The sequence below is a fragment of the Mustela putorius genome, unplaced genomic scaffold, assembly GCF_011764305.1.
Source record: "Mustela putorius furo isolate JIRA1106 unplaced genomic scaffold, ASM1176430v1.1 tig00003987_pilon_pilon_pilon, whole genome shotgun sequence".
Taxonomy (NCBI): domain Eukaryota; kingdom Metazoa; phylum Chordata; class Mammalia; order Carnivora; family Mustelidae; genus Mustela; species Mustela putorius.
This window is the reverse complement of record NW_025422126.1, coordinates 56,267-84,116: the sequence shown is the minus strand read 5'-3', so window position 1 is coordinate 84,116 and position 27,850 is coordinate 56,267. Positions and strand designations below refer to the sequence as shown.

The following is a 27,850-nucleotide window of genomic DNA, read 5'->3' as shown; positions in this document are numbered from 1 at the left end:
CTGCAAAGAAGACATTCAGATGGCCAACAGACACATGAAAAAGTGCTCCATATCACTCGGCATCAGGGAAATACAAATCAAAACCACAATGAGATATCACCTCACACCAGTCAGAATGGCTAAAATCAACGAGTCAGGAAATGACAGATGCTGGCGAGGATGCGGAGAAAGGGGAACCCTCCTGCACTGTTGGTGGGAATGCAAGCTGGTGCAGCCACTCTGGAAAACAGCATGGAGGTTCCTCAAAATGTTGAAAATAGAACTGCCCTATGACCCAGCAATTGCACTATTGGGTATTTACCCTAAAGATACAAACGTAGTGATCCAAAGGGGCACGTGCACCCGAATGTTTATAGCAGCAATGCCCACAATAGCCAAACTATGGAAAGAACCTAGATGTCCATCAACAGATGAATGGATCAAGAAGATGTGGTATATATACACAATGGAATACTATGCAGCCATCAAAAGAAATGAAATCTTGCCATTTGCGACAACATGGATGGAACTAGAGCGTATCATGCTTAGTGAAATAAGTCAAGCAGGGAAAGACAACTATCATATGATCTCCCTGATATGAGGAAGTGGTGATGCAACATGGGGGCTTAAGTGGGTACGAGAAGAATAAATGAAACAAGATGGGATTGGGAGGGAGACAAACCATAAGTGACTCTTAATCTCACAAAACAAACTGAGGGTTGCTGGGGGGAAGGGGTTTGGGCGAAGGGGGTAGGATTATGGACATTGAGGAGGGTATGTGCTTTGGTGAGTGCTGTGAAGTGTGTAAACCTGGTGATTCACAGAACTGCACCCCGGGGATAAAAATATATGTTTATAAAAAATAAAAAATTAAAAAAAAAGAGGTTCAGAAAAAAAAAGAAACAATTAAAAAAAGAAAACTTATAAAGAAAAAAATATAAAAAAGAAAAAATATAGATATATATTAGGTAAACTAGTTAAAAAAACGTTAAAAAGAAAAGGATAAAAGTTAAAAAAAAAGATTTTTCAGAAGAAGAAAAAACATTGAATGAAATTAAATTAACTGCAAGACTAAGGAGTCATTGGGAGAAAGCCATGAGTTCCATGCTGTGCTTTCTCCTCCTCTGGAATTCTGCTGCTCTCTTTGGATTGAACCTGCACTCCTTGGTAGGTGACCTTGGTCCTGGCTGGATTTCTTGTTGATCTTCTGGGGGAGGGGCCTGTTGTTGTTATTCTCAAGTGTCTTTGCCCCAGACAGAATTGCACCGCCCTTACCAGGGGCCAGGCTGAGTAATCAGCTTGGGTTTGCTTTCAGGAGCTTTTGTTCCCTGAATGCTTTCCGTAGAGTTCTGGAGAATGGGAATGAAAATGGCAGCCTCCCAGTCTCCAGCCTGGAGGAGCTGAGGGCAGGGGCCCCACTTCTCAGTGTGCCCTCAGAGAATAGCGCCCAATCACTCCCGTCTCCCTGGCCTCTGACCGTGCTCCGAGCTCACCCAGTCTGTGACCGGTTCAGGGTAACCCTGAGCTGAGAGCTCACTCTTCAGCTCTGTCTCTGTAGCCGACTTCCCTGTTCTAATACCTGCAAGCTCTGCTACACTCTGACATCTCCGATCCTTCTGTGAACCTGCTGGCCCTGGGGCCATGCTGACTGTGTGTAGGCTTCACCCTGGTTTGGACTCTGAAGGGATGTCCCTCAGTGGAACAGACTTTTAAAAGTCCTGATTTAGTGCTCCGTTACTCTGACACTTGTTGGGAGCTGGACCCTCCTCCTGTGATCTACCTTCCTGTTGCTTTGGATTCACTTCTCCACCAGTCCTACCTTTCAGAAAGTGGTTGATTTTCTGTTTCTAGAATTTCTGTTCTTCTTCTCTTTGATCTCCTGTTGGATTTTTAGGGGTTTGCAATGTTCAGATAAGCTATCTAGCTGATCTCCTGCTATCTGATGTAGTCTCAGCCTGCTACTTCTCCACCATCTTGACTCCTCCTGCTAGAATCCACACTTTTAATAAAAAATAAATTCACTTTAATAAACCTACCATGAAAAGGAAACATAGATATCCATCATCACAACTGAGAACATCACAAAAGAAGATAGTCAGACACAATCTGGTATCTGATGGAAGAATACTACTGCTTAGGTACTACTGCCCAAATGTTCAACCTATTGAAAGCTACAGATCCAGCTACTCATTTACAAAAACACAGATGTCAGATTAATGTCCTAACAAAGAGTATGCAGACATCATCAATGAAGTCCACATTGCATATATTCCAACAAGAAAAATATTTTTCCAACAAATAAACTGTAAGACCAGAAAGAAGGCAAGAAGGGAAGGAAGGAAGGAAGGAAGGAAGGAAGGAAGGAAGGAAGGAAGGAAGGTAGGAAAGAAAAGAAAAGAGAAAGAAAACAAAAGATAAGAAAAGGAAAAGGAAAGGAAAAAGAGAGAGAGAAACCTCAGAAATTAACCCATACATGTACGGTCTCAACTTATGACACAGCAGCAGAAAATATACAATGGGGAAAAGACTGTCTCTTCAATGAATGATACTGGGAAAACTGGACACTAGATGCAGGAGAATGTGACTGGATCACTTTCTTATACCTCACATACAAATTATGAATGGATGAATGACTTGAACATATTAAATGAATCCATTAATCAGGTAGTCAGTTTCTCGATATTTGTATTGGTGAAGAGTCTCTTACATCAGACACCAAAGGCAAAGGCAAAAAATTTAAAAAAATAAACAAATGGTAGGACATCAAGCTGAAATTTCTGCATGACAAAGAAACCATCAAACCCTTAAAAGGCAATCTCCCCAATGAGAAAAATATCTCCACACTCTATGTGTGAGAAGAAGCTAATATCCAAAATACAAAAAACAGTCCTTCAAATTCAAACAAAAACTGAATAGATCAAATAACTAACAAATTTCAATAACTCAGAAATGAAGGTGTTGTGAACGATTCTTCCCTGATCCCTAAAATGAATAAAGAAAAATTATTTTAAGTTTTGTGTTGCGAGTATATTTTACAATTCTGATGCATCCAGTATAACATGACTTTATGTATTTACCTATTCTCTACCAATAGTAATGTTACTGCTTTGGGGCAAAGAAGCAGGGGATATTCATTTTAATATTCCTAACACTACCTTAGGAAGGTATGGTTCCCAGTTTACAGTTTAGCTGTTGAATAGAATTGGAATATTGTGTGTGTGTATGTGTGTGTGTGTGCCCGTGTGCAAGTGAGAGAGAGAGAGAGTTAGTTATTAAAACTAATTCTTCTCATGTATGTGGTTGCATATACATTTGCTGGCTAGTTATTGCAGAGTAGTAACACCCAGGCAAGCAAGTTAATAGTCTCCCATTCTATGTGAGAAAGAGGAGCCTTTCTGGTCCCCAAAGAAGCTGGAGATAAAATTGATCATGTATAGGATGAAAACAATGTTTACCAGTGTTGAGGGATCGATACTGAGAACCAGAAAGCAATGGTTGCTGGAGCTTAGAAGAGTCTGAGGAACCTGCTAAGGAGGACACAACAGACTTACAGTTTGCAGTCAGCCCCATCTTCAAGGCAGCTGCTTTATAAGAACTTCCAGCTGAGGAGGAGTTTTCCAGGGGCATGGCAGAGGGAACTCTTTCTGACATCAGAGTTCAAATTCAAGAGGACATCTACCCTCTCACAGTTTTGATCAGAAAACTTGACTTCCTTCTGCTGCAGCTGTGTGCCACAAATAATGGCAAATAGTTTGGGGCCAATAAGCTCGAGGATTATTCCTGGAGGGCAAGACAGTAAGTTCATCTTTTTCTAGATGTGCACATTGACAAAGAGCCCAGACCCAGAGTCCACTTTAAAAGCTTAATTAATACTGTTTAGAGATCTTTCTGTTTTAGTGCTCACCAACTCTCAATTTATTGAAGTTGTGATTTTTATTTAACCTGCTGGCTCCTTTTCCATTGCTTCTAATACTATAATATTATAGATGATTTATATGGGCTTCAGATTCATTCAAATATATCTTGAAATCTTGCTATGTCATCTACTAACTGAGGCTCCTTGGACAAGTTACTTTTTAGTCAGTTTTATTTTATGTAAAATTGGGTGAATAAATTCTGTCTAATGTGATTTGTTTTAAACACAAATAAGACTAATGCATGTAAAGGACTAGCTATTAGGTATATTCAGTAAATTGTAGTTATTTAAATTATTAGTCTTTCCCCAAATTTTATTTTTCTTTTAACTCTAAACAGCTAAAAATGTTACCTATTAAATGTTAAACATTAAAAATGTTACCTATTACCTATTTTACTTGATCATAAAAAGTTTATTATTTATAAATAACTCATGGTGTCTATAAGGTAAAATGAAGGAAGTATGGAGGGAGGGATGACACAGAATATCCCAAATTGAATGAGTAGGATGGGGCTTCAAATTTAGACATATTTTCTAGAACTCTAGAGAAGCACACATAAACCAATACAGTTCAGTTTGAAAGCAAACTGTTTTCTTTCTCATTCTTACAGAGTTGTCAAACTGGGTGGAATTAAGAGTTGATGTGTGTGGGTACCTTCTTTCAGGCACTGTCATGAATGGGCCACTTGGCAGAAAACATTGGATATGGCTGAGCTAGCAGATGTATTGGGCTCTAATAAAAAAAGGCTTGGATATGTTGCCATAAAGTAGTGGGCCTACGAGGTGGCCACATTAGAACTGACAATCTCTAAAGCAGGATTATGTGGGAGAAAAAAAATAAGATAATAATGCAGAGAAAATATATAATGCCTACATCATTTCATTTGGATGTGACATCAGTCACACTTCCACATCTAACCTCAAACATAAGATAGCGGCCTGCAGTAGCTTCCTTCTGCTTCGGATGAACCACAGCAAGCCTAGTTGCTTTGTCTGCTTCCCTACCAACAATTGGTCAATCAGAGCAGTCTTCATTTCTTTGGTGATAGCAGATGAGGTCATGCTACTGTAAAACTATCTGTGACTTTCTAGCTGTAAGGAGTATTCTATGTGAGATGTATGTGTGTGAGTGAGAGAGAGACAGAGACAGAGAAAGAGAGAGAGAGATAGGGAGACAGAGACAAGAGAGAGATTCTGCATATTACCTGTTGGCATATCTCTGTGCTCAACCTCTGATGTCTGTTCCAATCCCATGTGCTCTATTGTGTTTTTTTTGTGAAGAGAATAGACAATGAGGCTTTGGAGAACTCCTAAGCAGAGGAGAGGCCATTGTCCTCTCTGTCCTCATTAACCTTTTCTCCTCCTCACTGTAGGATCTCATCTCCCCTGTCCGTGTATCCTTACCTTTCTAATATTTCCTCTCCCGGCCCTTGCTTAGAGCAGTAGCACAGCATGAGCCCTGTGCTTACACATGGTGATGGGAGCCCCTTCATGTCTCCGGGTCCAAAGACCATCCTATCACATGGAGAGAATCTTTATAATGAAGAGGACATCCCTAATTCTAGGCATGATACAGAATCCCCGAGAGTCCTCTGGGCATAAACTTGGGCTCATGGGTCATTAAGCCCATCTCTTTGTTCCTCCCTAATGCTTTTGCAGAGACAGATCACCAGATCAGATATAACTCCTAGCTCAGGGGAGATTATGTCTCCTGAGTTGTTAGGAAGGGAAATAACCTGAAGGGGGTCTATATAGGGAATGATATTGATTCTTCTCCCTTCAGAAGCCATGAAAATCCTAAGTTTTACACCATTAAGTCTTCAAAGTGTGTCTTCTTAGGAAACTGCCACTAGTGACACTTCTGCTTTGTTTAATATAATAAATGTGTGAATCCTGCTGAAGTTTGGGGTTCTGACTGTGGTTTCAAAAGATGAGGACCCCTAAAATAAATATATTAGGCTGTGGCAGCAACTCTATTTTATTTAAACAGTGTTTGTGCCTGTCGATAATAGTATCAACTCTCTTCCAAGTCAACAAGAGTTCCTTCACAACCTCTAACTAATTGTAAACAGTCCTTGGAGAGGGGATTTCATGTGTTTTAGCTCTTTTGGCAGAAGGTGAAGGACACTCTACATTCTCCTGAGAAAACAGAATCTAGCTAGAGCTCAAAGTCTTGTTTGCTTGGAGTCTCCTGCCCTGGATGATGATGGAGTAGGCCTGCTAGTACCATAGGCCATAATGCAGAATTCTCCTGAGTACAGACAGGAAGACCAGAGGACAAGTGAATACATTAGAAAGCCAGTTTCTTATCTTATAAGTTCAGATAATTTTCAGTGGTTAAGAAAGAGAAGAAAATCTGTGGTCCAAAAGAATTCTGGTTAGATCTGCTGCTATGTTCTCTTTTGCATTTCCTCTCTTTTTGATGAATGAAAACCTTACTCCCTAGCCTCTCTCTGGTCACTCCTTCATGGTATCCATCCTCCCTACTGATCAACATTTATCTTTCCAAATCAAATCTAATTTCTACTTAATGTTTCTTTTTATGCCCTCTGTGGATCCATTATATACTTTTGGCTTTAAATGATAAATTATGACCACCACTGTTGGGAAAGTCCTTCAGTGAATGTCCACACACCCTTTAATTCTACTTCATGACTCTCCAAACCATTACACCATCTTTGGTGATCAAAAGTTCTACTTAGGAAATAGGCTGCTGCTCATTTCCACTTTCCTTTGGCTTTCTCCCCAATTCCCATGCCCTCTATGATGACCTTCTTTAAAAATCATCCAGATACCATCTCTAGGTCTCTTCTTTTTATATCGTTGTGTACTGCTATTATAAATACTCATTTTTTCCTTGGGTTTTAGTGTTTCTTACCTTTCCTAATTTTTTCCAATTTTTATTGTAGTAGAATATAAGTAACATAAAATTTACTATCTCAACCATTTTTAAGTGTACAGTTCAGTATTATTAAGTACATTTATATCATTGCACATTCATAACCACCATTTATCTCCAGAACTTTTTCATTTGCAAAGATGAAAATTCTGTATTCATTTAACAATGACTCCCCCATAGCCCTTTCACCCTTTCCCCTGGCAACTACCATTCTACTTTTAATTTTTTTATCTCTCCTTTTACCCCAACCCCATTCTACTTTCTGTTACTGTGAGTTTGATCTTTTTAAAAAAATTCCATATAAAACTGAGATCATGCAGCATTTGTCTTTATATGACTGTCATAGTACACTTTAGCATGATGTCCTCAGGTTCATCCATGCTCTTTCAATGGCAGGATTACCTTCTTTTTTTAAATTTCTTTTTTTAATTTAAATTTAATTAATAAACAGTGCAATATTTGTTTCAGGAGTAGAATTAAGAGGTCCTTCTTTTTTAAGGCTGGGTAAGATTCCATGTATGATTTAGTTTCATACTAGGGACTGACCAGAGAGATTCCATGGTTAAGTCAAGGGGTATTTGGTACCTCATTACTTTAAGGGATAAAAAATATGAAACTAACTCCTACATGTAAAATTAATTGGATGATTACAAAAACTTGTGAACATGTTAGTTCTTATTGTTTCTCTTCTACTGTTACCTCAATATTAACTCATTTCTCTGAGATTGAATCATCATTAGTAATATACTTTAAAAACATTTGTTTTGTATATTAAATTAACAAAAATCACTGGGAATAACATAGAATTGGGTGAAGTGATTATTATGGTAACTCCTGGAGTAAAATTTCACTGTATTTGATCTTATGTATCATTTTTTTCTTTTCTGTTGCTGTTTTTGAAAACCAAGATTGCATTTTTTTATACTGCCTTCATCCATTTCAGAAACCTCTGTTATACTCACTTTTAAACATTCCAAATTTTCTAAGGTTCTTTACAGTTCAGTTTATTTTTCCATCCCATTTCTTATGTTTGCATTTTTGGTGTTCATGAATAATTTTCTTTTTTCTTCTTATATATTTCAACGCCCAGCAAAAGCCATTCTGTTAAAAATGGGTAAATAAGGGGCACCTGGGTGGCTCAGAGGGTTAAGCCTCTGCCTTTGGCCCAGCCTCTCTGCCTCTCTTCCTACTTGTGATCTCTGTCAAATAAATAAAATCTTTTTTTAAAAAAAGGGTAAATAAGTATTTATCCTTGCTGTCTCCAGCTACTTTGTAGCTAAAGGATATGCTATGACTCCTATTTCACAACAGATACCTCATCTTGCATTACCACTATCCAAATTCTAGTTCTTTCTGAATCATAAAGATACCTGAAAATTAACTTTGTGCTTCACTAATTGTTGATATCTTATCCTTCCCAAATCTAGTGCGAGATAAAACTTTCTAAAATTCCACACAATCATTTTACTCACCACTTCATAAACTTCAGTACTATTCAATTTTCTATACAATAAACTTCAGACCACTGTATGCTTTTTTTTCATATGCAATATTTTTTAAAAATTTCTTTTCAGTGTAACAGAATTCATCGTTTTTGCTCCATACCCAGTGCTCCATGCAACACATGCCCTCCTTAATACGCACCACCTAGCTCCCCCAACCTCCCACCTCCCTGCCCCTCCAAAACCCTGAGATTGTTTTTCAGAGTTCATAGTCTCTCATGGCTCACCTTCCCTTCCAATTTCACTCAACTCCCATGACTTGACTCTTTGCTCTGGTTTTCTTGGGTCTTATTGCTAATGATATTTTCCTATATCCAGAAGGATAGATTTATTGTGTTTTTTTAATTTTCTGGAGTCTGTCGTTTCCAATAATTCTATTTCAAATGATATGTAACATTCATTCCATTGCATTACTGTATGCTTTTCATCCAAAATATGACTCTAATTGTTAAGTAATATTATCTATTTTCGTTGTCTGTGTTTTAAACTAAATTACGTTATTAGTTGTTGACAAATATTCCCTTTTACAATTTTCATTTGTTCCATAAGTATTTGTTAACTCCAAGAAGGGTTATCCATATGACACATATTAAATTTGCCAGTTCAAGAATGAGAGTGTATGATATAGGGATTAAGCTAATAAGGAACTTCATAGAATCAGGAACCTGAAAGCGCAGAAAGGGAAAAAATAAATACCAAAAGGTCTAGTCTAATTTCCATCTTTTGCTTCCAAAGTCTTTAGTAAAAATTATACTACTTATTTTTAAGCAGTACTTTATTACTTATAGAACATTTTTGCATTTCACTCAATACCTGTCATTGACTATGTGATCTCTAGTTGAACACCTGTATGAAAGAAGTCTTATTACTTGTAAGATATCTAGAACACCACACAGTTTTAACAGAAAGTTATTTCACTGAATCAAAGTTCTCCCCCTTCAAATTTACTCTTGTATGTAATATTCTATGCCAGGGGTCAATAGAGGATATCATTGCAGGTACACAGTTAGACAGACACATGCATGCTTCCTACAACTACAAACAGTATGCCTTTCTGATTATACATACACACACACACACAATTAACTTTGGTGAAATAAATTTATATTAATTTTATCATAAATGTTTGTCTTTTCAGACTCTATGCCTTCATAAACTGAATGAATTACCCCTCATTCAATCATTTTTCAACAAACAGACTCTGTACCCGCTGCTGGATCTGCTTGGTTCTGATGCCATAAATGACTGGGTTGAGGGCAGGGTATGACTACATAGAGATTAGCCAGAAGGATATGGATATACTGGGGGATGCCATGACCAAGGCGGTGAGTGAGAAAGGAGAAGAGAGCTGGACCAAAGAAGGCAAAGATGACACAAATATGGGAGCTACAGGTATTCAGAGCCTTCAGGCGGGCATCTTGGGAGGGGAGGTGGAAGACAGCATATAAAATCTTAGCATAAGAGATAATGATGAGAATCACATCCAGAAACAAGATAGAAATATTCCCAAGACCATAGTAGACATTGGCATTAATGCTGGCACAAGCTAGACGTGCCACTCCCACATGCTCACAATAGGTATGAGGGATGATTCTATGTCCGCAGTAAGGCAGCCTCAGAAAGAGAAAAATGATGGGCACAACCATGCGTAAGCTTCTTAGAACTACCACAACAGCAATCACACCAATGACTCTGTCAGTGAGGACCATACTGTACCTGAGGGGGTTGCAAATAGCCACATAGTGATCAAAACCCATGGCAAGAAGTACAATGCTCTCCATGACTGTAAAAAGTGGATAAAAAAGACTTGAGCGACACAGCACCCAAAGCACAGCTCCTGAAGGTTGAACCAGAAGATACCCAGCATCTTGGGGATAATGGTAGTAGAGAGACAGGTCAATCACTGACAGCATGGCCAGAAAGTAGAACATGGGTTGGTGAAGGCTACGTTCAATCCAGATAACAACTAGAATGATAACATTTCCAACAAGAGCAATTAGCTACACAACACAGAAGGGAAATCCAAGCCAGATTTGTGCAATTTCCAACCCTGGAATCCCCAGCAATAGGAATGAAGAAGGGTGAGAGTCAGTGACGTTGAAAGAAGACATTCTTCTGACAATAGCATGATTTTCAAAAGTTATTACTGTTTCCCATTGGACAATGCATTCACATTGAACTGAGATCTACAAAAATTAAAAAATAAAAATATTTCCTAACAAAAGATTGGTTTTGGAAATAAGTTTTTCTAAAAACCTCTGATTCTTTTGCCTTTTTCAGCTCTCCATAAGTAATTCCAGTATCACTCCTGATGTGCACCACAAGTGTGAGAAGCTAATGAGCCAGGTAGAGGCTAAAACTGTGTCTTTTTTGAAATTATGGGTTCAGAGGAATTAAACGAACTAAATAAACAATATTAAGAGATAATAAAATTGAGAATAATAAACAGTGCCACAATAGTCATGGCTATCATTAATTTGACATGGTTGTCATTATTTCCAATATTATCTCATTTAGTTCTCCCTCACAGTTCCATAGCACAAGTTCTGCTGGTGTCTCATTTATGGAAGAGTGAGATTTTGACAGGTTCATTAACTTCCCATTACTTACTACACTAATACACAGCAGAATCAAGATGTGAAATTTGGTGAAACTAAGCTTCACCAAACTAATTTGGTGAAATTTTGTGACACTGATGTGGATCTGTCTTTGCAAACTTGTTCATTGAAATAGCGAAAGGAGGGAGAAGGAAAAATAAGGAGTAGGGAAACAAAGGACCTAGTATAACCAAACTACCTCAGAGCTAAGAATTGGGAAGATTTGCCATATCATCTATTGAAATTTTCTACAAAACTGTGATGATTATGGCAGTGTTACTGTTAAAAGAAGAAAAAGAAAAAGAGACAATGGAACAGAACTGAGAAAATAGCAGCAGACCCACAAAATTCTTAGGGTTCAGATATCCAAAATTAAGATATTCCCAAGTAGGAAGTTAAGATAAATTGTCAAGGAGGAATAATAATCTTTCCCAGATGAAGTTCTTTTTTTTTTTTTTTTTTTTTAAAGATTTTATTTATTTATTTGTCAGAGAGAGAGCGAGTGAGAGCGAGCACAGGCAGACAGAGTGGAAGGCAGAGGCAGAGGGAGAAGCAGGCTCCCTGCGGAGCAAGGAGCCTGATGTGGGACTCGATCCCAGGATGCCGGGATCACGACCTGAGCCGAAGGCAGCTGCTTAACCAACTGAGCCACCCAGGCGTCCCCCAGATGAAGTTCTTTCTGAAGAACCTGTTGACTTCTATAGCTGTTGAGAGGAAAATGTGATAATTAAATCTGATCTGCGCTCTGGAGCTGGCTACACAGCAAATTTTGAAGGCATAGTTCTTGATACTGTCTTCACTTCTGACATCAACTGCCAGTTCACGAAGTTTCCCAAACTACCCCCAAGTTTAGTAATCTACTAGAAGGGCTCCCAGAAATCCCTTAATTGCCTACTATGACTTTTTTTTTTCTTTGTATCTCACTCACTATGAAGGTAATATGTATAGGAAAAAGAAGCAAAAGTAATAGCATTTAATATCACTGGCATTGTGGTATGGAATGGATTCTGATTCTATTCTTGCTGGATGAGGTTTTATGTGTCTGAAAGTGTCGGTGCCTAGCAGATATTTCCTTTCCAAATTTTTCCCAACTTAATCTTCTTCCTACATCTCCCCAGACCAGTGATCTGTGCCATTTCATTCCCTGCCCCAATATTCACGGTCTTAACTCAATTTCTATGAAACCAGTTGCAATCTTAAGCATATATTGCAGACTCACTGATCAGAAAAAACTTACCAAGTTCCCTATCTTCTGTCTTAGGGAGTCATTTAACAACTCTGAATTCAGATGCTGAAATTTACATATATCTATCTATCTATCTATCTATCTATAGATAGATAGATAGATAGATAGATGTATATACATATATATATATGACCTCAATACACACTAAGAAGTATTAACAAAATGTTGTTGTGTGTGTTGAGGGGATTTTTAATGAAGTCTTCAGGTGCCAGGTAGTCTGAGACATTGAAATGAAAATGAATATGGATTCCCTTTGGTCATTACACCAGCCAAAGAGAAAACTCTAGGGATATTTCAGTGAACCTTGCTGTCCACTACTCAGTCAATTGCCAGTTTTTGTTATTTCGCTCAATATTTATGATCATTAATATTTTATCTTTTTCTCTCCTTCCTTCTTCCTTATTCTGTTTTCAGTCTATGAAATGCTTGGACTAATTCTTTGGAATATATCTATCTATATTTATATCTATATTTATATCATCTCCAGCAACACTTGTTCTGTTTTCAGTCCATGAAATGTTTGTACTAATTCTTTGGAAGATAGGGATATTTAGATATATCTATATATATCTCCAGCAACTCTTTTTTTATTGTGAAATATACATAAAAGTTAGTATTTCAGTCATTTTAAAGTTTACAACTCAGCAGCACTTAGTACATTTACAATACTGTGCAACTGTTACCACTATCTAGTTGTATAAAATGACATCACTTCAGAATGAAATCCTGTGTGCATTAAATAATTACTTCCCATTCTTCCAGCTCCAGGCATCAGATCAGATTTGCTGTCTCATATGTCTCATTGGTTGCAGAAGTCAACAGCTATGGGGAAGAAATTTCACAGCTTAACATTTACTTTTGCCCACTTAAATTCCTATTTGGGGATAGAAATTTTAAAAATGTACTCTATGCATACAAAAAGATATTATCCAGCCTTAAAAAAGAAGGAAATCCTGCCATTTCAACAACATGGATGAACCTAAGGAACATCATACTAAAGTAAAATAAGCCAGTCACATAGATAAATATTGCATGATTTCAGTTTTATGTGGAATCTCAAAAAAAAAAAAAGGCAAAACTAACAGTAACAAAGTAGAATGGTGGTTACCAGACCTTGGCACATGTGTGAAAACTTAGACTTAAAAATGAAAAGACTGAAACTTAGACTTAAAAATGGTAAATATAGTAAATTTTATGTTATGTGTAGTCTATCATAATAAAAATTGAAAAAAAATGGGAAAAATGGAAAGGAAAAATATGTATGTTATATGAAACTACAAGAGATGTAGAGATCATATCTGAATGTTTCATACAGAAGACTATCATGGAGGACCTGGTATTGAAGGAGAGTAGATATGTACTGCAGTGTGAAGTATTTTCAGTTCCTACAAATATCTCATATTATGATTAATTTAAGCACAGATAATATTGCCAATAAAAAATCTCAGAACAACAATGTGTATGAAGAGTGCTACTTTATTCAGTTACCCTCTGGAAAGAAGAGACTGTCTAATGTTTGTAACCAACCTCTTCTGCCCTTACCTCTAGCATATGAATTAAAGTTCTTTTCATTTCTTAGGACCTTGATAAGAAAAAGACCATAAAGAGAATAAGATCCCTACACTTTGACAGGAATTCAGTGACTCTTGCTCAGAGCATGGCTTCCACCAATGACACCCAGTTCCATCCCCCCTTCTTTCACCTGCTAGGAATCCCAGGACTGGAAACTGTCCACATCTGGATTGCTTTCCCATTCTGTATCGTGTACCTGATTGCCTTTGTGGGGAACATCCCCATTCTTTTTGTGATCAAGACCGAACACAGTCTCCACCAGCCCATGTTCTACTTCCTGGCCGTGTTGTCTATGATCGATCTGGGTCTGTCCACATCCACCATCCCCAAAATGCTGGGCATTTTCTGGTTCAAGCTCCAAGAGATCAGATTTGGGGGCTGCCTTGCTCAAATGTTCTTTATCCACATGTTCACAGGCATGGAGACTGTTCTCCTGGTGGCCATGGCTTATGACTGCTTTGTCTCCATCTGCAACCCCCTCCAGTACACCATGATCCTCACGCATAAAACCATTGGCATTCTGGCCTCTGTTGTTGTTGGAAGAAACTTAATTCTGGTGACTCTGTTTGTGTTTCTCATCCCGAGGCTGCCCTTCTGTGGGCATCGTATCATCCCTCATACATACTGTGAGCACATGGGTCTTGCCCGGTTGGCCTGTGCACCCATCAAGTTCAACATTATCTATGGGCTCATGGTGATTTCCAACATCATTGTGGATGTGATCCTGATTGCCTCCTCCTATGTGCTTATCCTTCAAGCTGTTTTCCGCCTCCCTTCTCAGGACGCCCGCCTAAAGGCTCTCAATACCTGTGGTTCTCATGTCTGTGTCATGCTGTGCTTTTACACACCAGCATTTTTTTCTTTTATGATGCATCGTTTTGGTTGAAATATCCCCCGCTATATCCACATCCTTTTGGCTAATCTCTATGTGGTTGTCCCACCTGCCCTGAACCCAGTCATCTATGGAGTCAGGACCAAGCAGATCCAAGAGAGGGTTGTGAAGATATTTGTACAGAAATAAGAGTTCTGTGACAACACTTGGAAGACATAGGCACATACCACCCACATTTTAATAATCTTACCTCTGTTTTAGATTTCCTTTAGAGTAGGTAGTAGTAGCCAGACTTCTATTTGTTACTGGAATTCCTTTAGAGTTGGCAGATAAGGCAAAGTCACCTTTGCTGCCCACTCTGCTCACCCACCCCATGTAACTGGACAAAGGGAAAGCACTGATGGAAAAGGAAGGTGATCTGGAGGCAGCAGTTGTTTGGGAGTAGAATGCCTGATGGGAAAGGGTGAGAACTCTCCCCATTGCTCTGTGTCTTCTCTTTAGCTAAGCTTAGATCCTGAAGGGACACTGATCCAACAATGTCATTCTGTAGATGAAGAAAATAAAGTGCAAGCCATGGCTGAGTGACAATTTTTGAATAAGAACATCTGACATTGGGGAGGGTATGTGCTTTGGTGAGTGCTGCGAAGTGTGTAAACCTGGTGATTCACAGACCTGTACCCCTGGGGATAAAAATATATGTTTATAAGAACATCTGTTCCATAGATGTATATTCTGCATATTAATCCTCAAGCTTTGTCTTCCTTCTCCAGAGTCATTACTCATTTGCATTTTAATGCTCCCTTTCTTGTTCTTGCTGTCATTCTTGCTCCCTTTCTTCTTTCTAATCTGATTCCTTCCATCTCCATCCCTTCCTCCCTCTCTCCCTTACTCTTTCTCCCTCCCTCTTCCTCCTGCCTTCTCTCCCTCTCTCTTTATCTCTTTCTATCTCATCGTCACTGTTTCTCCAGTAAACTAAGTAACTGTGACTTGGAGAATGTGCGAGACTACAGCTTAGGATCAAGGATACATGATATTTTCTCACTTGACACTAAGTCATGTTAGATGTCAATAATTGTATATGTTCTGTGTCTAATTCCAGTTGAATTCTATCTAAAATTTACCTCGTTTGCTATACTGTTTGCATTCATGATTTTAGAAAATTTCGAGAAGGAAATTAGGATCATTATATGATAAAGACAAAAGCAGTATTGATATCAAGGTCAGAACAGTCTCAGTATAATTTATTAATCCTGTGGATTTCCAATATGTATTCCCATTTCTAAACTCCAGATATAGCAAGGGGATAGAGTTTGCTCTCCTTTAGCAGTATGTGATAGCTTTTAATATAAAAATATCATACTTCCTTGGTTAAATTTATTCCTTTATATATGTTATTATTTTTGATGGTGTTATAAATGGAATTTTGTTCTCAATTTCTTTTTTATATTATTCATTGCTAGTATATGGAAATACATCTGGTTTCTGTATGTTAAAACTGTATTGTGTAACTTTGTTGAATTTATTTATTACCTCTAATACATTTTTTGGGTGTATTCTTTACAATATTCTTCACATAAGATTATATCATTTATAAATAGACATAGTTTACTCCTTCCTTTCTTTTTTTTTTTTTTTTTTAAAGATTTTATTTATTTATTTGACAGAGAGAAATCACAAGCAGGCAGAGAGGCAGGCAGAGAGAGAGGAGGAAGCAGGCTCCCTGCTGAGCAGAGAGCCCGATGCGGGCCTCGATCCCAGGACCCTGAGATCATGACCTGAGCCGAAGGCAGCGGCCTAACCCACTGAGCCACCCAGGCGCCCGACTCCTTCCTTTCTTATTTGAATGAGCTTTTCTTGCCTACTTTCTCTAGCTAGAACTCCCAGTACAATGTTAGATAGTAATGTTGAAAGCGGGCATTCTTGTCTTGGTATGATCTTAGGGAGAATGTTTTCAGTCTTTCATCATTGAGTATGATACAAACTGTAGTTTGTTGTTTTCCCCCCCAATGAATGCCCTTTATCATTTGAGGAAATTTTCTTTTAATCTTATTTTATTGAGTATTTGAAAGGTTTTTAGGTTTTGTCATTTGTTTTTCTGCATCAATTGAGAGGTTTATGTGCCTTTTCCCTTTATTTCATTAATGTTAGGTAATATATTTATTGATTATCCTGAACCACCTTGCATTTCTAGATAAACTACAATTAGTCATGGTATATAATCCTTTTACTATGCTGTTGCCTTTCGTTTGCTAGTAGTTTGTTGATTTTTAAAAAATCTATATTCTTAGGGATATTTTTCTGTTTTTTTTTTGTGTGTGAAAAAAATTACATTCTGCAATGTAACGACAACCCCACACAACCCTTATGTGTGTGTGTGTGTGTGTGTGTGTGTGTGTGCGCGCGCGCATGTGCACGCGCGTGAGAGAGAGAGAGAGACAGAGAAGGAGAGAGATTGGGGGGATGGAAATGGCTTCTTGAATGCACCAGATATTTTCTAGTATAATGAGCTGTATTCTGTACTTTAAATATTATTTCTTCAAGGTCAGGCAGAGATGACAGATTAGGGATTTCTCAGGTCCTTCCTGGACATGTACATGGTCATTGCATGTATGTGGCTTTATAGTTTAGGAGTATTTGAGAACTTCGAAAAACTCTGTATGGTCAATGCATTCCCAAATTTTCCTTTTATGTCAGTCTCTCTTTAGGTCCAACTAATATTCCTGCTTCAGGAAGCTGCAATGTTAAGTAATTTCTACTTGTTTTTGAGTAATAGCCCAGGGAAAAGGTTGCTCATAGTAAATGAAATTTGAGTCAGGTCATATAAAGATACACCCCATTGAGAGGTATTTCCTGGCAGCTGTTAGACAGGTTCAATAGTTACAGGTCCATGGGAATGGATCTCCAGGATATTATTTATCCCCATCCCAGGGGAAGTGGGGCTGTAAGAAAATATAAACTTCATATATTCAGCATAATAAGAGACATGTCCCAAGAAAATACCACAGTATGTTTCTTGGAGATTTAGAGAATAACGTAAGTCATATCATGATTAAATTGTAAAAAACAGCAAAAGGGATGGGGAAAGGGCTTATGGCAAGGTAGTATGGAAAGATAGTATGGAGAGATGGAGGAAAGATGAAAATGAAAACAAGATAGAGAGAGAGTGTACACTCATATTCCTAACTTCCTGAGGCCACACTTTGTCTGTGTGTGTTTATACTTATGATCATGCAAAATCTCACATGTAAAACTAAAAGGTGAGATGTGGAAAGAGATGCACAAATGCATCGTGTATCAATTTACCCATTGTTTCTGACTCTTCATATGTCTGCATAAATGTGAGTATCAAAATGGTGAGGACTTGCTTTCTCTATTTCTAGAACTGTGTCAGGAATAGTAAAAGATGAATGACTAATCAGTGTTTCTGAATTAATGAATTTGTGAATAAATTAATCTTGATGGATGGCCCTGAAGGATATACTTCTTTTGGAAATGAGACCTAGATTGTTGAAGCATTTGAGAAAATTAATAAGGGTCATGAAAGCAGGATAGCCATGAGACTGCAAGATTAGGCGAGTATGGGAAAGTAGGTGTCCGCCATTTCTCTTTGTTCTGCCAGCAGTTTCAGGAATGGGAAAGTGGATACAGTGGGAATAGTGGAGGTTGGTGGAGTAACATAGAATAAAGGGATGACACATGAAGGAAATGGCTGCTGTATTGGTGTTTATAATTCCATGTAGCACCTTAGAGTTGAGAGGTTAAATGAGGGGCTGAGACCCACTTTTATTTCTAAATCCAGGAGAGATTGGAAGAGATATGAATAGATGTTGGTGTAATTACAGAATGGTAAGTGATTGGTTGTTTTGACCCATGTTTACAGACTGAAAATGAGGCTTTTTCAGAGGCACCAATTTTCAAGCCTTCCTAAAAATTCTACAGAAATACGTAGGATAAGTTGATTTTCTAGAAGATGTAGCCCTATTTTATTCTCTTAGTTTCTGTTGTATGGAGCCCCAAGAGTGACCAAGATACCAGACAATTATGAATCTGGTCACCAATGTACTGAATTTCTGGATACGGTCATCAGGATGACATCAGAGTCCTTTTTTGTGCCCCCACTGGCCACTCTGCTTGTATTTTCAATTTCTCCTTGCTCTTCACTCCATATAGAATAAAATCTATTGCCTTCTTGAGCTGAAGAATTGTTCTGTGAGTTCTTAGCTTCAGAAATAATCTCCTTCATGGAATTTTTCTTGCTCCACCTCCAAACTCACAACATTCTGTGCATACTCCTAACACACACTTACAATGCAATTTTTAAATTTCATCTTTGGAATTTTATCTCTCTTAACACTTAGTGGCCTCCTTGAGGCTTTATGACAAGTTTTATTCAAACTTGTAATCATATTTCCTAATCAATGCTGGCGCATTGAGGACCTCCTAAATATTTGATGGAATAAATTGTGAAGAGTTCTCCACTAATCAAAGGCAGAACACTGTCTCTGGTAGTTTCACATCACAAAATGGAGAATGTCAACTGTCTCCTCCTTAACCCTAGCAGACCAAGTTTACTTACACATGCATACACATAAAGAGATCTATTTCTCGAACTTCCCAATTATGAAATTATCTCTCATTTTCTGCTATTCTTCATAGTTTTCAAATGGCATAGTTAGCAAGGCATTTATCTTGGGCATGCGTTTAAAATAGAGTGTACTGACCTTCATATGCATTTCTCTCTACTGGAGGCTTGCCAGTTTTGACTTACACCAAAACCCAAGTATTCCTAAGGTTGAATCAAACCTTTCTGCACAATTGCACGCATCACATTCAATCAGCTCTACATTTTCTGTGGGACCAGTTTTTCCCAAATAAACTGTGAAGTAATGAACTTCTTCCTTTTTTGTTTTAAATTTTTAATTTATTATAAATAAGTTCAGAGTTCCCACATATTCTGAACAAGTGCTATAAAACTAAATCATTTGATACTTCCTCTTTCAATGTAACTTTAAGGGAGACATCAGTAAAGACATTAGAGCTAGGATAGACTCTTGGTAGGAGCTGAATTTGACGATGTCTAAGATGTTCCTGCCTTCTCCCCATGGGTATAAAGCAGAGATATATTTGAAACTTTGCCCAGAATATTTAGTTTCCCCTACCCCAGGTGGCCTATATCTGGACATTTTGTTTACTGGGTATATTTACTCTCCTGATGATAAATTTACCTAGTTTAAAATAATCTCTCAAGTCATGTTTAACCATAACTGTAAAATATTTTTGTCAACTATCTCCCTCTCCTAGTCATTATTTTTCAAATCTGGTAAGTAATTTTTTTTTTCAAGAACAAATTTTGATGGGAACTGAGTTGTTTATTTTCTGAAATATGACACTGAAATTGTTTGCTCTTCTGTCTCTTCTTCTTTAAGATTTTATTTATTTATTTATTTATTTTGAGAGAGGCAGGTAGAGTGCACGTGCATGTGTGGACATACAAGCGCAGGGGATGGGCAGAGGGACAGAGAGAGAGGAAGAAGCATACTCCCAACTGAGCAGGGAGCCCAATGTTGGGCTTGATCCCAAGACCCTAAGATCATGACCTGAACCAAAAGCAGCTGCTTAACCAACTGAGTCACCCAGGTGCCTCTTGGCCTGTCTCGTTTTAATTAGTTCCTCTATTTCAGAATTTCTTAAATTGACAACTTTTATGTGGTGGAGTTTTTTTCATGCATATGAATAAACAAAGATAAATTGTTTCTTCTGCTCTAAGAACAAGACCACTTAGTATTCACAAGTGCCCATAGAAATGTATAAACACAAATATACACACAACATGGTGTCAACATGCATATGAACACAGAGGATTTATGTACACTACATTTTGGGGTTTTTAGATTCCCTAATAGGGGAATGACTGGGATTACAAACACCAAACAAAGCACTATACACATTAAGTAAAAATATGTGGAACATGATCAGATACACAGACTATGGAATTTAATCTTTCTCATTTATTTCTGGTTACACTCCAGAGTTTGAATTTAAACTGTACCTCTTGTCTTTATGTCAGTTTTCTTATTAGGGACAGTGGCAGCAGATTAAGGCTGGTTCTGCTTCTGGTACCATTCGATTTTCAGGAGAGGATTACACAAAGCGAGGAGTGTCTTTAATCTTCTTTCCTTTTTCAAAAAAATGTAGTTATAACTGACATAAAAAACTCTGTAAATTCAAGGTATATGGTGTGTTGATTTGATGCATTTATATATTACAGTATGATTGCCACCATAATTTATTCCTATCACATTACAAATTATCAATTTCTTTTTTAGTCTTTTTTAAAAGACTAAAAGAAATAGTCTTTTAGCAATTTCAAAGTATATAATATTGTACTGTTGACTAAAATAATTACTTCTTTCTGAGTTAGAATGAAGGAATCAAAATTGAACATAATAACAGAAAGTTTAAAAAAATGTTCTTTTGCATTTTATCAGAAATCTGGACTTAGGGAGAAGAGGAGAAAAATTCACTAATGTGAAGTTAATAATTGCATCCACAACAGAAGTGTGCAAAAATTGTGGCAGAAAGAATGGCTATACTTAATGACACCCAGTTCCATCCTTCTTCATTCCTCCTCTTGGGTATCCCAGGTTTGGAAGGTGTGCACATTTGGATTGGATTTCCCTTTTTCTTTGTATATCTTGTTGCACTCCTGGGGAATGCTGCTGTCCTGTTTGTGATCCAGACTGAACAGAGTCTCCATGAGCCCATGTACTACTTTCTGGCCATGTTGGACTCCATCGACCTGGGTTTGTCCACAGCCACCATCCCCAAAATGCTGGGCATCTTCTGGTTCAGGATCAGGGATATATCTTTTGAAGGCTGCCTTTCCCAGATGTTCTTCATCCATTTCTTCACTGTCATGGAGAGCATTGTGTTGGTGGCCATGGCCTTTGACCGCTACATAGCCATTTGTAAACCCCTTCAGTATACCATGATCCTCACCAGCAAAATTATCTGTATTATTGGAGCCATTGCTATTCTGCGGAGCCTGTACATGGTGGCCCCACTGGTGGTTCTCCTCCTGAGGCTGCCCTTCTGTGGCCACCGTATCATCCCTCATACCTACTGTGAACACATGGGCATTGCCCGTCTGGCCTGTGCCAGCATCAAAGTGAACATTCTGTTTGGCCTTGGCAACATTTCTCTCTTATTATTGGATGTGCTGCTTATAATTCTCTCCTATGTCAGGATTCTCCATGCTGTGTTCTGCCTGCCTTCCAGGGAGGCTCGACTCAAAGCTCTCAACACCTGTGGCTCCCACATTGGTGTTATCTTAGCTTTTTTCACACCAGCATTTTTCTCTTTCTTGACACACCGATTTGGCCACAATATTCCTCAATATATCCACATTTTTTTGGCCAACCTATATGTGGTTGTTCCACCGGCCCTGAATCCTGTAATCTATGGAGTCCGGACCAAGCAGATTAGGGAGCGAGTCCTGAGGGTTTTCCTCAACAAGACAGAGAGCTAACCAGTCAGAGATCTTGAAAGGTCTGTGTTAGATTTCATGTTTCCTGCATTATAAAAAGTAGAGTTACCTTATGTCTAACCCAGTAGTAAAGAGGAAAAAATGAGCAGGGGTGTTGAGAGCAATATCATTATCATTGAATGGCAGGTTTTATATTTAAAGTTAATAATATATAGGTTGATAATATCAGATTGGGACAATTGGATATCCACATGCAAAAAGATTACTTTAGATCCTTACTTTGCACCATAGAAAAATTAACCTATAATGGACCAGAGAGCTAAAGTACAAAAACCAAAATTAAAATTGTTTGTAATATTGCTCTCATAAAATTTTAGATCTGACAACAAAAGTAAGAAATATTTTTAAATGATTGATTGGACCTCACTAAAATTAAAATAATATGTATATATATATTTTTCTTTGAAAGATACTAGCAATAGAATGAAAAAGGAAGCCATAAGATGGGAGAAAATATTTACACCTCTTGTGGATGGTAAAGGGCTTGTAAAAAAATATACTAATAACTTTTGTAATTCAATTATAAGTGTCAAATTACTTGCTTTAAATAAAAAATACATAAATTTATTAAAAACATAAATAACGAGTCAGTAAGTACCTTAAAATGCTTTATAATTCATCACTATGGATATGAATATTAAAACCATAGTGTTGAACATCAGCCTCTCTCTCTGTCCTATACAAACTTACTTAAAGGTGTATTTCCTGAGAGTACTTCTCAGTGTATCTTCTGTATGAAACTCTCCATCTCAGAAGCTGTTTGAAACAAGTTGACAAATATATTTATTTTTTTAATGTATTTTCAACATTTTTGTTTCATGCTTCATATTTTCACTTTGCATTTTTGTTTTGTTTTGTTTTGTTTTGTTTTTGTTTTTTACTGGTTTCTGTTTGTTTTATATTTCTGTCTGGACTTTTTAAAAATTTCCACTGCAGTTTTAATGAGTTAAGCATAAAGCTACTCCTACATGCTACTAGACAAAGTTTACAAATACTTATGGGCCCAGCATGCTAGTTTGCTTATATCTTTTCTTGATAATTTTATTTTTAATTTTAAAGTTTTTACTTAAATTCCAATTATTTAATATACATTGTAATATTTGTTTCAGGTGTACAATATAGTGATTTAACATGTCCATACAACAAACTGTGCCCTGCTACTTACTCCCCATAACCTATTTAGCCCATTCCCCTACCCATCTACCTTTTGGTAACCATTAGTTTGTTCTCTATAGATAAGAGTCTATTTCTGTGATACAGGCACCTTGATGTTTATAGCAGCATTATCTACAGTAACCAAATTATGGAAAGAGCCCAAATGTCCATCAATTTATTAATGGATAAAGAATTTGTGGTACCTATTGTTTCCTGTGTTGTTGATTCTAACCATTCTCGAGGTTGTGAGGTGATATCTCATTCTGCTTTTCATTTGCATGTCTCTAATGATTAGTGATGGTGAGTATCTTTTCATGTGGTTATTGTCCATTTGTATGTGTTCTTCTTTGGATAAATGTCTGTATTTTCTGCCCATTTTTAAATTGAATTTTTGTGTGTGTATGTGTTGAGTTGTATAACTTTTTTATATATTTTGGATATTAAACTCTTATGGGATATGTCATTTGCATCCCATCCAGTAGGTTGCCTTTTTGTTTTATTGATTGTTTCTTTTGCTTGCTTAAATAAATGGTGCTGGGAAGTTTGAAAAAATAATACAAAAGAATGAGACTGGACCACTTTCTGACACCATACACAAAAATAAACTCAAAGTGGATGAACACCTAAATGTGAAAATTAAAGCCCAAAAACTCTTAGACAAGATCATAGGCAGTAATTTCTTTGACATTGGCTATAACAACAATTTTCTATATATGTCTCCTAAGAGAAAATAAATCAAATAAAAAAATTTTGCATAGTAAAGGAAACCATGTAGTTTGAATGAGATTATGTTTTTTTTAAATGAAATTAGTCTTTCTATAATTTTATAAAAATAAATATGTAGCAGAAATCCTTTAAAATACTGCTTTTATATCATTTTCCATTTCCTTGTCTCACATGAGACAAAGGGGCTTGGTTACTTATTACTGTTTAATCAACTTTCTGTTTAGAGGCGTGAAGGCATGAAATAAGCTAACTCTTGTTTCACTTATTCTTCTCTTACCCCCTTAACCCCCCATGTTGCTGGGGAGAGGGTGGTTGGGAGAAGGGGGGTGGGGTTATGGACATAGGGGAGGGTATGTGCTATGGTGAGTGCTGTGAAGTGTGTAACCTGGCGATTCACAAACCTGTACCTCTGGGGGTAAAAATATATTATATGTTTATAAAAAATAAAAAAAAAAAGAAATAAGCTAACTCATCTCATAAGTTTTATTGACTGGGAACTCAGAAAGGTTAAGCTCAGGCTGTTCCCTGCTTCATACTGTTTAGGACCTCAGATGTAATCATTCAGATTTCTGAAAGTGACCCATATGCCTGGTAGCTGGAACTAGTGGGTTTTCAAGTAATTTCAACTCTCATGTATGTCTGGCCTCTAGGCCAGGATAGTTGGAGGGCTCATCTAGGACTCTTGTCCAGAGAATCTACATGTGGTTTCTTCAGTATGGTGGTCTAAGGATCAACTTCCTTTCAAAGGCCCAAACAAGTAGTTTTCCCAGTAGTATAAGATGGAACTTGCATGGTCTATTAAAACCAATTCTGACAAATTACATAGCACTGCCTTCACCATACTGTATTGTTTTAAACAGCCATCTGCCTCCTCAAACTCAGAGAGAGAAGAATCAGACACTTTTTAATGAGTGTAGTGTCAGTATATTTTAAAGAGCACAGGGCACCCTTTCATAATAAAATGCTCAGCAAACTAGGACCATAAAGGACATTTATGAAAATTCCACAGCTAATGTATTCAGCTGAATAGTTTTCCCCTAAGATTAGGAACAGGACAAGAATGCTTGTTCTCATTCTTGGTATTCAACATAGTACTGAAAGTTCTAGCCAGAGCAATTATCAATATGTACAAAAAACCCATTAGAATGAATGGCCACATTAACATATTCATATTTATCTATAATAAAATATTCAGCAAAATTGCAAGAAATAAGGAAACACACAAAACCAATAAATATATTTCTTTTCTTTTTCTTTTTAAGATTTTATTTATTTATTTGGCAGAAAGAGCTCACAAGCAGGCAGAGAGGCAGGCAGAGAGAGAGAGGAGGAAACAGGCTCCCTGCTGAGCAGAGAGCCTAATGTGGGGCTCGATCCCAGTACCCTGAGATCATGACCTGAGCTGAAGGCAGAGGCTTAACCCACTGAGCCACCCAGGCGCCCCATATTTCTATATACTCTCAATGGGAAATACAAAAAGTAAAAAACAATTCCCTTTATACTAACATTAAAAGAATAATATACTCAGAAGCACATTTAACCAAAATTTGTGCAATGAAAATGATAAATCCTTGATAAAGAAATGATAGAACTAGACAAGCAGTGAGCAAGGAGCCTGATCCAGGGCTCCAACACAGGAGCCAGAGATCACAACATGAGCTGAAGTCAGATGCTAACCAACTAAACCAACCAGGTACTCCACTAGGACCTTCTCTTGACTCTCCCAAGTACACAGACAGCCTTCTAGACTACCAGAAATGTTTGGATTATTATCAAAACTTCTCATGCCCTGGGGACAAGATGGCAGGGAAGTAGGAGGAGGCGCCTTTTCAACCTGTACCCTAAAGTGAGCTGATTATTTACCAAAGAACTCCGATCACCTATGAAATTAGCCTGAAATCAGAATTATACACATTTGGATCTCTACAGGGGCAGAAGATGCCAGTGGGCAGGTAAAGCAGAGTGGGAACGGCAGAATGATATTGGAAGATAAACAAAAGGGGGAGGGAGCCACCAGAGGTGACTGGTTGGAAAGTAATACCCCTAATACGAGTGAGAGTGCCCTGCATCTGGGTACCAACATTAACTTGGAGACTGGTTGTAAGCACTCCAAAAGAACAAAGGATCGCGGGGGGGGGGGGAAATTGTGGGAATTGGGGCGGCTAGGGACAGGGGCTTAAGTCCCAGGTCCCAGGACAGCATCCCCTGGTGCTGAGCCAGAGATAGTGCGGCAGAGAAACCAGGTCTTGGTCCCTAAGCCACCAGCATGCACGAGATTGCGTGGCATCTGGCTCCTGTGAGGGGCTGGGAGCCATGCCAGACAGCAGAACGTGCGAGCCATGCTACAGAGCCTGAGATGCACATGTCCCTCATCCTCCCCTGAGAGAGGTACAAAGGCCCAGCTGGCGCTCTGTGACCCATGCCATTGTTTCAAAGCCTAAGACTCAGGCCCCAAACTCTCCCCCTGAGAGAGGTGCATGAAGGCCCAGCCTGGTGCTTTCAAACCTGAGCCCATTCTCAGAGCCTGGGATGCGCCCGCGACCCACAGCCTCCCCTGAAAGAGGTGCGCTCAAGCCGGGCGCTCGTAGACCCAGAAAGACCAGGCCAGCGGGAAAATCTCAGTGTGCAATCACTGCTTGGAACCTCTCTGGCAGTCTGGAGCTGCCCAGACAACTGCTGCTGCCCTGGTTTTGGGTACAAGCAGAAGATCCTGCATCCCCAGGGACCACGACTCAGAACCTGCTCTACCAGAGGCCAAGGGGAAATTTATATGGGGTCTGCAACACCCAAAGAAGAACAGACTGAGGCTTCTCTCTGAGAGGGAGGTCAGGGTGCAGTTTGCTTCCTCTAAACCTACAAAAACCATCAAAAGCAGTCAAGGTGAGAGGAAAAAAAAAAAAAAGTGAGCAAACATAAAAACCTCCAGAGAACAAAAGCCTGAAAAAAACAGTTTCCTCAGAGCCCACTCCCTTGAGGGGGACTGGAGGACTTAACTCAGGGAACATCATTGATGTGCCACCCATGTGGCAGGCCCCTCCCCCAGAAAACCAACCAGGAAAGAAAAAAAAAAAAAAGACTATGAGAGAACCACCACCACTACTTCATAGGACAACTTTTATTTTTAATTTGTTCCCACTATTCTCGCTCATTTTTTTTAATATAGATAATTTTTTAACCTATTTACCATCACAGTAAGCTGTCCAGTACATCAAATTCCATAATAGTTTTCTAACTTGAACTTTTTGATACATACACCTGTGTTTTTCTCTTGCATTTCTATTTTTTGAATTTCTTTTTTTTTTTAATTTTAGTTTAGTTTAGTGTAGTTCATTCCTTTTCTATTTTTATTTTCTAATATTCATATAGAGTTAAACTTCAAAGTAATCCCCTTTCCCCAATCAATACTACCCCTATAGGTAAACCAATTTTTAATCCCCCTTTATCTTAGGAAAGTTGAGTCATTTAACAAAGATATCAAGATACATCCAGGAAGAATCAAAATAACCTTCCTCACCCACCCTGAGAATTTATAACCACTTTCCCATCTTTTTCTTCTACCATTGTTTCTGTGTTTTTGTGTTTGTCTTGATAGTGTATAAATCTTACACTGGGGTTCTTTTTGATGAGGTTCTTCCTTTATTTGCATATATTTATATTTCTCTTGTCATATACTTTTATCAGTCTTTGTGTTTGTCTGTTTTTGTGTGTATACTTCATAAATCTTAACTTGGGGCACATTTGGGCTGAACCTTCTCTTTCATCTTCCCTTTCTTTCCTGTCTCTCTCTCTTTCTCTCTTTTTTTTTTTTTTTTTCTTTTGTCTCTCATATGGGTGGAGAATCCTGATTACTCAGAAGTGTTCCAGGGTGCACCTTGACTGC

General features: G+C 38.0%; 2 protein-coding genes and 1 pseudogene across 2 annotated transcripts; 2 read left to right on the top strand and 1 right to left on the bottom strand.

Annotated features, from left to right (window-relative positions):
* Positions 1-9,476: 9,476 nt before the first annotated feature.
* On the bottom strand, positions 9,477-10,407 carry LOC101673864 (olfactory receptor 52E8). Its single transcript, XM_013049241.2, is given in 4 exon segments — positions 9,477-9,558; positions 9,560-10,088; positions 10,091-10,191; positions 10,193-10,407. Coding segments are annotated over 4 exon segments (927 nt in total).
* Positions 10,408-13,781: 3,374 nt separating this feature from the next.
* LOC123389590 lies at positions 13,782-14,732 on the top strand (annotated as a pseudogene).
* Positions 14,733-21,120: 6,388 nt separating this feature from the next.
* LOC101689995 (olfactory receptor 52E8) lies at positions 21,121-22,071 on the top strand. The gene has a single exon (XM_004779045.2). It carries the CDS (start codon positions 21,127-21,129, stop codon positions 22,069-22,071), a length of 945 nt encoding a protein of 314 aa, XP_004779102.2. The 5' UTR covers positions 21,121-21,126.
* The last annotated feature ends 5,779 nt before the right edge of the window (positions 22,072-27,850 follow it).

Bases quoted from the DNA above. Each gene is read 5' to 3' on its own strand.
- LOC101689995 (XM_004779045.2), top strand. From the start codon at position 21,127: ATGGCTATACTTAATGACACCCAGTTCCATCCTTCTTCATTCCTCCTC.